At 37.4% G+C, this 13,405-nt stretch overlaps 1 protein-coding gene and 1 pseudogene across 3 annotated transcripts; one reads left to right on the plus strand and one right to left on the minus strand.

Annotated features, from left to right (window-relative positions):
• Positions 1 to 1,707: 1,707 nt before the first annotated feature.
• Positions 1,708 to 9,029, minus strand: LOC148906328 (uncharacterized). Of its 2 annotated transcripts, none has more exons than XM_089037839.1 (2): positions 8,938 to 9,029; positions 1,708 to 2,265 (listed from the first exon to the last, which is right to left on the minus strand). In XM_089037839.1, the coding sequence occupies exons 1-2, from the start codon at positions 8,954 to 8,956 to the stop codon at positions 1,913 to 1,915; spliced, it is 372 nt and encodes a 123-aa protein (XP_088893965.1). In that variant the 5' UTR covers positions 8,957 to 9,029; the 3' UTR covers positions 1,708 to 1,912. The 2 variants fall into 2 exon arrangements, with proteins under 2 accessions (XP_088893965.1, XP_088893964.1); XM_089037838.1 differs by lacking the exon at positions 8,938 to 9,029 and adding an exon at positions 5,297 to 5,658.
• Positions 9,030 to 9,274: 245 nt separating this feature from the next.
• On the plus strand, positions 9,275 to 13,190 carry LOC116292827 (uncharacterized; annotated as a pseudogene). The gene is made up of 2 exons (XR_016121315.1): positions 9,275 to 10,675; positions 10,749 to 13,190. The product of XR_016121315.1 is annotated as an uncharacterized LOC116292827 (transcript).
• The last annotated feature ends 215 nt before the right edge of the window (positions 13,191 to 13,405 follow it).

Below are 13,405 nucleotides of genomic sequence, written 5' to 3' on the forward strand. Positions count from 1 at the left end.
TGTAACCAAAGGAGCAGATCTCGTGTAATCCCACCTTATTCGTGGCACCACTTTTCTGCTCTTCCTTAGTTATCAACGCTTCAAAGTCTGCATATATCGCGTAAGGCACCTGCATCTGCTTTTGATGGTCTGAGTACGATAGGTTCTTATCTATGGGCATCTGGATCCGTTGCGCCACTTCTTCGACTCCGCGACATATTTCGTCGTGATCCTTTAGAGCTTTAACGCTGGTAAAGGATAACAAACAACAGTCGCAGAAGTATTTCTTGCCTTTGTGTTTGGTGTGTCTGTAAAATAGTCTGCTAACATGTTTGACCCACGAATAATGCCCGCCGTGGTAGAAGAGGTGTATTCGTTCTCCTTTACTCTTTGACAGCACTAGTGGCACTATCGTTTGGTCTCTGACTCCGTAAACGTTAATTGCTAAATCGTTTATTTCCTCAAATATGGGGATGTCTATCAACTGCATGGGAAATTCCACACCATCCCACTCTAAATCGTCTGTGGGATACTTACTTGTCCTACAGGGATCCTTATCTACTGGATACAGTGCGGATCGTATTGCCCACATAAAGCAGCGGTTGTCGTCATTTTTTACGTTGACTATGGCTTTTTTCCTTTCTACCCACGTTGGTAGGGGCACGTAACTTCCTCCTCGTATTGGTACGTACCTTGCCATGCTAACCTCCATACCTTCTACCTCCTCCACTGTCCAACCTGATCCTTCTTTCGTGTAGTTAGACAGCGACTCCATTATTGCTTCTAAGGCTTCGCTGAGTGACTTATCCAGATTGGTGGACTCTAATATCACTAACGACTTTGATCGCAGCATTGCTGTCGTCGTTGCCTCATCTTTTGATAGACTCACTTCTACCATTATACTCGCTTTCAGGGCTCCTAATTCTTCTATGCCTTTTCGAAGCGTTCTCTTGACCTTCCTTTCTGACTGGCGCCAAAACTGTCTAACATCAATCTCACCGTTACCGGGTATTGGCACCGTTTCGAAATTGCTTTGGGATTCCATCTATATAATAGGAAATATCTTATACCTAATTCCAGACCCTTTTCAGATCGTCGTAGTCATACTCACAATCCTGACAATGCCAAAACAATTTAACCTTAGTCTCAAACTTCTTACCACATCCACAATCATAGCTACTCATACATTTCGTCTTCATCTTTAAATGCTTCTTCAAGTCCACTTCTTTCTTAAAAATTCTCTTACAATCTTCGCACTCCATATATAGACTAACATATTTTACATAGACGCGGGATGCGGGTAATCGCGGTACGAATCGAGGGGGGTACTTTAGGCGGGTAATCCTCCGGTTGTCGTTGCGCTGGAACCCCCATCCCCTATACTACTGTCCAAGCTAACGCCGAAAAGGTGAATTCATCCTGTGGCTTGTCACCATCCATACCCATCACAAAACACTTAGTGGAAAATACGTTTGCTTAGAGATTGCATTAGGCATGTCATTGATGAAATTTAGAAAAAGAAGAGGCTCTAACATTGACCCTTGTGGAACCCCAGTTGTTGTAGGGATAAAACAGACTCAAATATTCATGTATAACTCCTAGGACCCCCTCCCGGAACTGCAGTCAACTCTATTATACCCTGCTTGTATGATTTCTTCTCATTTCTTCTCATTGCTCTGATAGTTACTTTGGTACTATAACCGATTTTATCGATATAAAAGCATATAGTTTGGAACAAAAGAAATGACCTTTAATACAAATCGTCAGTAGAACAATAACACTTACAACTGACCTTGCTTTGACATGTTCGGTTATAAAATGAAAGCGCATTAGCTAGTAACAATGTGACTTCTATGCGGAATTACAGTAATGTTCTCATTATTTTCTAAAAGTTTTAGATTTTCTCTGTTTTAAGGCCCCTGCAGTTGTCATTTCAGTTGTGGAACAAAGAGGTACAGGATAGGGGCTGGCAAACTGGCTGGCTGAGATTTGGAGGCCCACACTGAATGGGACATGAATTGACTTGTTGTATCTTTGTCGGGTTCTGGTAGATTCGATACTGGTATAGTTTAAGATCCACGTCACCGGCGTGTAAGTATACGTCAAGGTTTGGCCGCTGTACATCAACCACCTTCATAACTTTATCTTTTGGGATACTAACCTCTACAGCCCATTCTAACTTCTTCCAAAATTTGGGGCTAGAAACCATCCGTGCAGCATTACCAAAGTTATTGCGCAAGATGGACTCAGGGTCGCAGGATGGGTCCATAGACGTAAAATACACTCCTATCAATTAAAAAGGTTTACTTAATTCAATAACTGTCGGAAAATAATAAATAAAATCTAGTCAGTTAATGTTTCATCTATATATATTTATAATTATCCTGTCTTCGGATCTTAGATCCATCATCAGGGAATATGGTGTACAAATGCAAAAAAAAAAAAAATGCATTTATTCCCTCACTCATTCATTTGTTCATATTTTTGTCCATTCATAATTTACTCGCTACCATTAATTTAATCTTTCATTTCATCTATTATTTTTTTATTTTATTTATCAGATTAGGCAGTGGTAAATAATATGTACTTATTGAGTGGGTAGGAGGGCCGTATGGGAAAATATTTGACCGAGCGCAGCGAAATCCGTACAAACTGACCGAGAGCCAAATATTTTTCTCGTACGGCCCGACCTAACTCAGTCAATAAGCATTTTATCATATGACCCTCACGAAAAGAAAAATAATTAAAGAAAGAAAGCGCGCGGATTCGAGCAGGGCCGTACGGATTCGTTCGGCCCTGCTCGCTCAAAGCCGTACGGCCGTGCTTATGCCATTTTCCCGAAGGTTTTTCTAAGAGCCCGCGCCCGGGCAGATACGGGTCATATGATAATATGTACTTATTGACTGAGTGGGAGGGCCGTACGGGAAAATATTTGGCTCGAGGTGATGCCGTACGGACCGAGCGCAGCGAGGTCCGTACAAATGACCTCGAGCCAAATATTTTCCCGTACGGCCTGACCTAACTCAGTCAATAAGCATTTTATCAAATGACCCTCACGAAATAATCAATAAAAAATAATAGAAAGAAAAAAATAGTAAATAAAAGCTAAAAAAGAGAAAGCGCGCGGATTCGAGCAGGGCCGTACGGATTCGTACGGCCCTGCTCGCTCAAAGCCGTGCGGCCCCATCACGTGACTTTTTCCAATGGTTTTATTAGAACGCGCGAGCAGGGCCGTACGGGTCATATGATAAACAGAATTATCATATGACCCGTATCTGCCCGGGCGCGCGCTCTTAGAAAATCCTTCGGGAAAAAGGCGTGAGCAGGGCCGTATGAATCTGTATGGCCCATCTCCAATCCTGCGACCATATTGGCATAATTTGCAACTTTTAAGATATATTTTTTATTTAGGGTCATATGATAAAATGCTTACGTTTTTCCCGCTCGCGCAGTTAGCTGCATCTGTCATCGCTGTGTAAACACACTGCCACCCCACCTTTCAAAATAATTGGATTAAGCGAGCAGACGAGAGAACAATGGCAAGCAGGCTAGTAGCCTACCCCGGGGCTCTATATGGAACTTAAGGTGAATTTGATTAACCATATTGACTCTGGACGGTTGGATATTACTGACGTAAGGAGCATCGCGCGGTCGCGTTGTTGTTGGTATAGTACAAACAGAGTCAAGTAAGGAACGGCCGTTAAAGAAGTAACGCTCATAGGCTATTCAAACCGTTTGACCTTTGGAATGAAAACGTCTAGATTACAACAGTGAACGAAGGAACACGGACACAAGATAAATCAAACAAGTATATACGTTTAATTTAATTCAAATAATCGAAAGGGAAAAAAAAGCCTATAGAAATCCAAACACATTCGGTGTCCTAGTGCCCTTGACCATGGATATAAGTTCCGAAACTGAGCTCGGAAAATAATAAATGTATGTAGATGAAACAATAACTGCTGGACTAGACTGAATAACACCTACATACAAAGAAACCTTTATTACATAAAATGTTGTGGGCTTGTTCGTGATGCATGGAAAAAAGAATATTTCATTCCTGCAGTTTTTTTAAGTGAATTACTCTAAGCAAAACAATTCAGTAATTTGAAGCTATTTTAAACAAAACGCTCTAAGAGCATACACTGATTTGCCTGTCGCCGTGCGCATAGGCTTAAAGCTAGACAACTTGTGCAAAGAATTACCAAAATATCCCGTAGTATATCACATAATAGAACGTTTTTATGTAGCTTCTAATAAAGCTAAGGAGAAAACAGCTTTACGTTAAGTACCGCGCTAAAGTTAACGCGCTTTAAGTTACTCCCAATCTTGACCTAGACTTGTCTGATGAAATCCTCAAGAGTTAAATTTATTTCAGAAACTACTTACTCGGCAAAACTGATGAATGTTCTATGTAAATTCGTTTATAAATGCTGTTTTGGTAGTCTTTATTCAGGTCTTAAATAAACAATACAGTATGTTGTGTTTCTAAATATATGGAATTTAAGCGATTCAAAAGGTATTTCAGTACTTCCTTGTCGTTTGGTGTAGTTCGACAAAGCGGTAGAGACCAGCTTCAGTACTAGTGATAGTTAAAAATGTAAACTGGAACTATATATAACTTAACACACGATTCACCATCGATCGTTTTCTAGCAAAAAATATCGAAGTAAAAATAAAAACTATGATCATTGGTTGCAGAATAATTCACAGGCAGCCCAAACAAGGTTCCTGTGTATGGTTTATAAGGGAATGTATGGGAGTTATGATAAAGTTACGAAAATAAAATGTTTCACTCAACAATTTGCCTCAAAACTTGCTGCAGTCGTTGCTTTTATTTTGTTTAGTCTTCTTCTTGAGGCCGTTTAGTGGGTTTTTTCAAAATCCGCTCTTCTCTACCTAAATAATGGGAAGGCTGGAGACTTAGCACCCGATATCGACTACATCACGCTAGAAAATCCAAAAAAATCTCTCTCACTCCCCTTGAACCGCAATAAAAATGCAACATGTCAAAGGAACGATAATTTCTCTATCATAACATATATTCTGAATGCCACCACGCCAAATATTTCCAGAAAAATCCTGGCTTAAAGTCGAATATTTGATTTCTTCTACAGCGTGTGATCGATGGTGTTCAAACGGCCGTTGTAAAGCGTGAGCGGGTCACGTTACATACTGCATTCTGATTGGCAGCAAACCCAAGTCTGTCGGGGAAGGGGAATTGGTTTCGAGCTTGGTATCACGTTCGGTTAAATTTGAGAATCGCTAGTCACCTGAAATCGATGGAAAATAAAAAGAGATCGAGGTAATACTTTACCTTTTCCATGTCGCCGATATTGTGGTGGGGTTTTATCAGTGGATCCTTTAAGCTTTTGCTCCTCTTGAATAGCTTGTGCACAAGCTTCATTAGTATAATGATAAAGATGAATATATTGTAGATGATACAAAAGAATAAACGCCCAAATAAAAAGTATGATACAGATAATAGCTATCCAAAAAGACGGAAACATTTTCCAAGGATATTAGTCAGTTGAAGAGTGGACAAAGTAAAATCAAACTATATTCTTCGCCAGTTCATGTTGGAGCATGAGTGACTATTTTGACTAATCAGTACTATCGTGCTAGAAACGGCTGCTACCATAGCATCCGTCAAAATAGACACGCATACTCCAGCATCTGAAGTAGTCAATGCAAGAAGTTGCTTCGTTATTGGAGAAATCTATTCAACGCTCAGAAACAAAAGACTGGGGCTAACTTGAAAACTTTTCTGTTAATTTTGCCCTCAGGCTCTGTTATTATATAAGATTTTTTTGTGCTGGGCCTATGGGCACAGTACATTTGTTTTTGGTGACAAAAACGAGTTATATGTTATTGTATTAACTAAAGTAATGATTTTTGTTTTGGTTAGCTAAACGTATCTATTTCTAGTCGAATATTTTTATGAAAAAGGGATTTTCATGCCGAAACCTTCAACGAGTGGGTGGACGAGGAATTTACTGCGTCATAATTTACATAAAAGAGTACTCACACGAGTTTTGTATTAGTTTATTTATACTTCCTTTCACGGTTTCCGACGCCATATTGTTTGGGGGGCAAATTTACTTAGAAGTGTAGGGAAAGAGATACGTTTTTCGTAATATTTCCATTCTGAGGTTACCCTGCGAGCAAAGTCTCTTTTACCTTCCCCCGAGTGAGAGAAAGGAAAGAGTCTCCTTCCTTTCTCTTACTCGGGTGAAGGTAAAGGAGGCTCTGCTCGCAGGGTATTCTGAGGTAAATTTTCGAGACCAAACTTTTTCTGTAGATGGAGAATCTTCTGTTCAATAATGTTTTGTGTGGTGTTTTTGAGCCGATGGAGCCACCATAACACTGGTTCTCAGAGAGACGGAGGCTTGCTTTGGGGTTTGCGACCAAGACTCGTTTATGCTGGTTCAATTTGACCGTAAAAAAATATTCAAACCGAATCCACGGACCTTCTTCTGTCTTACAATGACTAAATCCCAAATAGTCTTCTACTCTATCCAAAGTATCCAATGTGCCCAGCACATTTGACACGTCTTCCCGTGTCAAAACTTGTTACAACTATATTTCCTATAATATATCTTTATTAATTACTATTGTATAAAAAAATACAACTCTAAGAGTAATAAAAGACAATCAAAATCAAAATTAAGAAAGCAACGGCTGACTAAAATTCCCGAAGGCTCATGAGGTTTAAAAATTGTAAAAAAATAGAAAGATTACAAAATCCTTTCGAAATATATCTTTGATGCCTTTTTGTAGAGTGCTTATTCACTCAGTGAATGACCTGTATTTAAACCTCATAGTTTGATTTTCATTTCATTTCAGTAAGTAATAAATAAACATTGCCCACTGAGCTGTAATGTGTCATTCTCTAGAATATGACAAAGAATCTTACTCTCAACAGAAAACCTTTTTTGAAATAAATGAAGAAAAAAAAAGGATCATGTCCATTCATGTCCATTTCACACTGGAAGATCATAATAATTTCCACTGATAGAGTGGTCCAATGGAGTATATCTCATATAAGATGGAGCAAAACTAGCTACAGAAACTGAAAAACAGTGCACAGTAACATGCTTTGCATGGGCTAAAGACTTTTTTCTCTGAAATGTTTTAACATTTTAGGCCATGATCAACTCCTATTGAGAATAATTATTCCTTTATTTTCTAGTAAAGCTTGAGTTTGATGAAATTATATGTACCTTATATACTCTTATTGCTCGAGCTGTGTTTTTAAAGGAGTTCACAAACCCCTTCCCTCACTTCACTTCCAGAATTCGCATTGAAAAAAATCCAATCTGGCTTTTTCTTTGGAAAGCAATCAAAAAATAATAATAATAATAGTAAACAAACCAAATTGTTGATCTAAATGACAAGTTTGGAAGGCTTTACTAATATTGACATTCATAGCTAACACATTTGGTTTTCAACAGAACACCTGGTTTGAGATAAATGAAAGAAAAAAAGGATCATGTCCATTCCACACTGGAAGATCATTGATTATGTCCACTGATAGAGTAATCCAATGAAGTATATCTCTTATGACCCTCAAAAGTAATAAATAACAAATAAATAACAAATTATAATAATATAAGATGGAGCAAAACTAGCTACAGAACACTGAAAAACAGTGCACAGTAACATGCTTTGCATGGGCTAAAGACTTTTTTCTCTGAAATGTTTTAACATTTTAGGCCATGATCAACTCCTATTGAGAATAATTATTCCTTTATTTTCTAGTAAAGCTTGAGTTTGATGAAATTATATGTACCTTATATACTCTTATTGCTCGAGCTGTGTTTTTAAAGGAGTTCACAAACCCCTTCCCTCACTTCACTTCCAGAATTCACATTGAAAAAAATCCAATCTGGCTTTTTCTTTGGAAAGCAATCAAAAAATAATAATAATAATAGTAAACAAACCAAATTGTTGATCTAAATGACAAGTTTGGAAGGCTTTACTAATATTGACATTCATAGCTAACACATTTGGTTTTCAACAGAACACCTGGTTTGAGATAAATGAAAGAAAAAAAGGATCATGTCCATTCCACACTGGAAGATCATTGATTATGTCCACTGATAGAGTAATCCAATGAAGTATATCTCTTATGACCCTCAAAAGTAATAAATAACAAATAAATAACAAATTATAATAATATAAGATGGAGCAAAACTAGCTACAGAACACTGAAAAACAGTGCACAGTAACATGCTTTGCATGGGCTAAAGACTTTTTTCTCTGAAATGTTTTAACATTTTCGGCCATGATCAACTCCTATTGAGAATAATTATTCCTTTATTTTCTAGTAAAGCTTGAGTTTGGTGAAATTATATGTACCTTATACTCTTATTGCTCGAGCTGTGTTTTTAAAGGAGTTCACAAACCCCTTCCCTCACTTCACTTCCAGAATTCGCATTGAAAAAAATCCAATCTGGCTTTTTCTTTGGAAAGCAATCAAAAAATGATAATAATAATAGTAAACAAACCAAATTGTTGATCTAAATGACAAGTTTGCAAGGCTTTACTAATATTGACATTCATAGCTAACACATTTGGTTTTCAACAGAACACCTGGTTTGAGATAAATGAAAGAAAAAAAAGGATCATGTCCATTCCACACTGGAAGATCATTGATTATGTCCACTGATAGAGTAATCTACCGGCACATCGAATTCACGGAATCAACGGAATCAACGGAATCAACGGAATCTCTTGGAAACATATGGAAGTCAAACATCATTAAAATAAAGACAAATCAAATTAAAAGAAAAAGTTAAGAACTTCGTGCTCGGTCGTCCTCTAAGAAAAAAATTATATAAAACAACTCGATCGGAAACCCTATTATTAATATTATTATGATTTATCTACATAGAATGATTACCCAGGAAACAATGACATGTCAAAAACATAACTTTAGTCCAAATCATAGCTAACCTTGAAAGAATCTGTTCATGGATCCAGCAAAACATTGCACATTTAAGCAATAGAAAACTTTTTCCGTGTTTACATAGCCTGATAGCAACACGAGGGGAGGTTGGGAGAATTCGAGACAGTTATGCAAACCCGAGACGTAGTCGAGGGTTTGCATAACTGTCGAGAATTCTCCCAACCCCCCGAGTGTTGCTATCAGGCTATGTAAACACAGAGAAAAAAGTTTTCTATTGCTTTTATAAAATAAATACTAAGGGAAAGCATTACCACTTGCAAGAAAATAAATCTTTATTTGAATTTGATTCTCATATCAAAATACAAATTCTCCATACATCACAAACTTTGATCGTTAGCCAATCAAATTTCGTGTAATAAACGCCAAGGAGGCAAATGTGAAGCGAGAAAGAATCGCTAGCTATTTTAAACATTTATCATTCTAAAACTTTAAAACAAATACAAAGAAATGTCCAAAGATTGAATAGAAATCTTAATAAAAGATTTCAGAATTGATTATCTTTACGAAAGTGATCAAAAGTAGATAACTGAGTGTCACTGTGACTGGAATTCTCGGTTTTGCAAGAAACGTGGTTTTGCTCAATTTGACAGCGAGAAAACATGGCAGCGAAGTTGATTGTTTCGTCTTGCCTCGAGAAGATATTTTGTGGAGCTGAAGAGCTATCGCTGGAAAAAGTTTGAAGCTGCTGACTGTTTCCTTGAAATACTTGTATTCCTTATCGGGCGGTGCATTTAAATCATGAGAAAGCACGTCGCTGAACAACCGCAGCTGTCCTGACGGAAGGACGTGTGTTGTAGCTCCTGAGGGAATTCTCTTTGCGGTGACCAACGAGAGATTGTCATGATATTACGATCAGAAAGACCTGCATGAGACCATAGGGTTATGCCTGAGGCCCTGACACAAGTCAAAATTTGGAACTTCGTCTTCAAAATACACTTTTGGGGGCGTTTTTTTCCTCGAAAGAAACTGTGAATTTTTGAACTTGTACCGGGAAAACAAGAAAGTTGTGACGTCAAAACTGTGTTTACATACCCTCATGCAAACATGGCTATCAACCAATCACAGCGTGCGTACTATTTAATTTATTTTATAATTTTCCATCGCTTTTATGACAAGTTGGACGCCATTTTGTAAGCACAGGTAGCCCAATTTTCAAACACAGGAAGCCCAGTTTTTCTAAGGTTGACTTCGATAGGCAGCTTTGTCTTTACCGAGCACGAAGTTCTTAACTTTTTCTTTTAATTTGATTTGTCTTTATTTTAATGATGTTTGACTTCCATATGTTTCAAAGAGATTCCGTTGATTCCGTTGATTCCGTGAATTCGATGTGCCGGTAATCTCACGGCAAAACAAAAACTCACGGCAAAACAAACTAAACTCACGGCAAAACGAACTAAACTCACGGCAAAACGAACTAAACTCACGGCAAAAGGCAATAAATTCACGGCAGAATAAACTTAACTCACGGCAGAATAAAGAAAGCCACGGCAAAATAAACTAAACTCACGGCAGAATAAAGAAAGCCACGGCAGAACAAAGAAAGCCACGGCAGAATACAGTAAAAGCAACGACGTATTGGGTTCCCTGTTGATTTTTATACCGCGAGCAATTTGTCAGCGGTTTTGATGTTGTAAATAAAAATGGCGTCTGGTTCGAGTGGATCCTGCCAAGGTTGTGGTTCCTTATTACTTTCGCAAGCGAATATGTGTAGATTTTGTACCCAAGGTAAGTGAGATCATTAATTTTTATTTATCTATATATTTGCTAGTTGTAAACGTGTTTTTGACTGCTATTTCAGCGTCTACTGGTCAGTTAGATGACGACAATACACGTGCAGACATTTCGAGCACTGATGATGAAGAAGAAGAAGAGTTATTAAACGAAGAAGAGGTTATTACATATTACTTTCGTCTTGGATTCGAATATAAAGAAATCCTGCATTTTCTTTGTGAGCGTCATCAGCATCCCATAAGTCGATGTACACTGATAAGGAGACTTAAACAATATGGGCTGTCGAGGCGTGGTATTACCGATAAAGAAGGATTCAATGAGACATTTGCAAAGGTCCGAGAACGCATAAGTGAGCTGATCAAAGGCCCTTCGTCATCTATGGGCTATAGAGCAATATGGCACACATTGAGAATGGAAGGTATCCTGGTACCAAGAAAAGTTGTACAGGATTTGCTGAAAGAGATGGATCCAGAAGGAACTGAAAAAAGGAAAAAAAATCGTTTGAAAAGGAGAACATACAACAATCCTGGACCAAACTATGCCTGGCACGTGGATGGATACGACAAATTAAAACAATGGGGATTCCCGATTCATGGTGGAATTGACGGATTCAGTAGAAAGATATTGTGGCTCAAGGTTGCAAGGTCCAACAATTCTCCAGACAACATTGCATTTTTTTTTTGTTGAGGCCATTTCTGCTGTTGGAGGCTGCCCAGTACACTTAGTAACAGATTTAGGTACAGAAAATGGATTATCTGCATCAATTCAGAATTTTTTTCGTGATGATTTTGCTGCACACAGATATGTAGCATCACCCCGTAATCAAAGTATGGAAGGATGGTGGTCATACTTTGCAAAAAGCCATTCTGCATGGTGGAGAAGGTTTTTCACAGATTTGGAATTTCAAGGGATAATTGACACTTCATCTGAGCTTGATATGGAATGTTTATGGTTTTGCTTTCACAGAGTCATCCAGAAACAACTTGATTATGTAACAGATCATTGGAATAGTCATAGGATATGCCAATCAAGGCATAACACTAAACCTGTACGCCCAGATTCACTTTTCTTCTGTCCTGAACTTCATGGAGCAGATCCAAACCTCAAACTGGAAGTTCCATCTACTGAAATGGATCATGTGTTGCAGCATCTAGTCATGAAACCAGAAAAAAATGTCCATCAGGAATATTTTGAATATGCCCAAGAGCAGTTGTCCATAGAACAACCAAGCAGTTGGCAAGAGGCACTGGCACTTTTCAAAGCTCTGATTCAAGTTGCAAAATAACAGTCATATATAACAATGGTTAGGCATGTAAAACTTTCAACTTTTTTCATGGACATAGCGTAAGCACTCTATTATAGTTTACTCAACCAGCAGACCCAAAATCAGAAACAAAATGTAACAGACAGGAAACAGGAGGTGAATTTTGGACCAGTCTATTAACAGCGGTGACTTTTCGAGAAATTAGTATTTTGAAAGATTACAGTAAAGAAAGTGAAAGTTTTCAAATTAGTGTTGTAATATGAGGCAAGCCTAGGAGTATGGCTGCCCTAAAAGGATTTGAAAATTATTTTGTATTTGAACATGGGATGTCTACTGTTGAGGGGACAAGTCCAAAACAATTCTGATTGAGTAACAGTGACTATCAGTCACTAAATAGTTACTGTTTTTATTATCTTTCAATTTATTTCATAATTTTAATGTTTTGCACTTTACAATAATCATTAAATTATTTGATGTATTTAACATATGAGCAATAACATCAACAGTAGAGTACAAACACCAAAAGTGTGCAACACTTTGCACTATTTAGTAGTAAAGAGTGCTAAATCAAACAATAGAAAACAATAGGATAGCATAATTTAGCAGTATTTAGTGGTATTTATGCTACACACTTATAGTGTTTGTACTCTATTAGAATTTATTATGTTATTTTATGGATTTTAAGCAAGAAGCCCATGTATCCTAGGCCCTGTAGATACAAAATGCTATTATAATCAATACAAATATTATAAAATGATCATAATAATTTAAAGTAATCTATTAACATGCTATCACAATCACTAAAACTTATTTGATATAATATCTAGCCTAATTTGTGTTGGATCTCAAGTAGCATTGTCTCAAGCATCCAAATTGAACTTCTAAACAACAACAACAACATTCATTAACAACAATAACATGATATAATAAGTATTCTAGCCAAGATGACATGTTTTGATAGTGTGGGATCATTAGTAAATCATTAGGCCCTTTCCAACAACAGGTCAGTTTTTGCCATACAAATTGTTATGAGGTATTCTACTCTATATTTTATACAGTTTTTCTATTTGAGTCTGCTGAAATGGTCATGTTCTCCTTGTTTTTATTGTATAGGAGATTATTCCATTTCTGATATTCTTTCTGACGACATTGTTTATTATATAGTATGGTCAGGTAACCTGTTGCTTCAAAAGGTGCCAGGTACAGTTCAACCATCTATATTAAAATCATGTATTTCTGTTGTTATCAGAACATTGTCATTTTAACAAAGTAAACATATAGTGTCAATGCTAGCTTACAATAGCCACCGTAAATCAGGGACTGCGGACAACCAAGCAACAATGCAAACTGTTACAATGCCTACTTTGTACCCATAAACGTTTGCAAAAATAATTGTTCACCAACTCATTCAGCAATATTGATGTTCAACTGACACCCTTGATTTGGTTGCTGCAAAACTA

The sequence above is a fragment of the Actinia tenebrosa genome, unplaced genomic scaffold, assembly GCF_029948245.1.
Source record: "Actinia tenebrosa isolate PJP-AT-01 unplaced genomic scaffold, QUT_ActTen_1.0 PGA_scaffold5__44_contigs__length_20552954, whole genome shotgun sequence".
Taxonomy (NCBI): domain Eukaryota; kingdom Metazoa; phylum Cnidaria; class Anthozoa; order Actiniaria; family Actiniidae; genus Actinia; species Actinia tenebrosa.

Excerpts from the sequence above, each read along its gene's own strand:
- LOC148906328 (XM_089037838.1), bottom strand. The coding sequence starts at position 5,489 with ATGTTTCCGTCTTTTTGGATAGCTATTATCTGTATCATACTTTTTATT. Across the intron at positions 2,266-5,296 it reads ATATCGGCGACATGGAAAAG|GAGTGTATTTTACGTCTATG; the intron begins GTAAAGTATTAC and ends TTTAATTGATAG.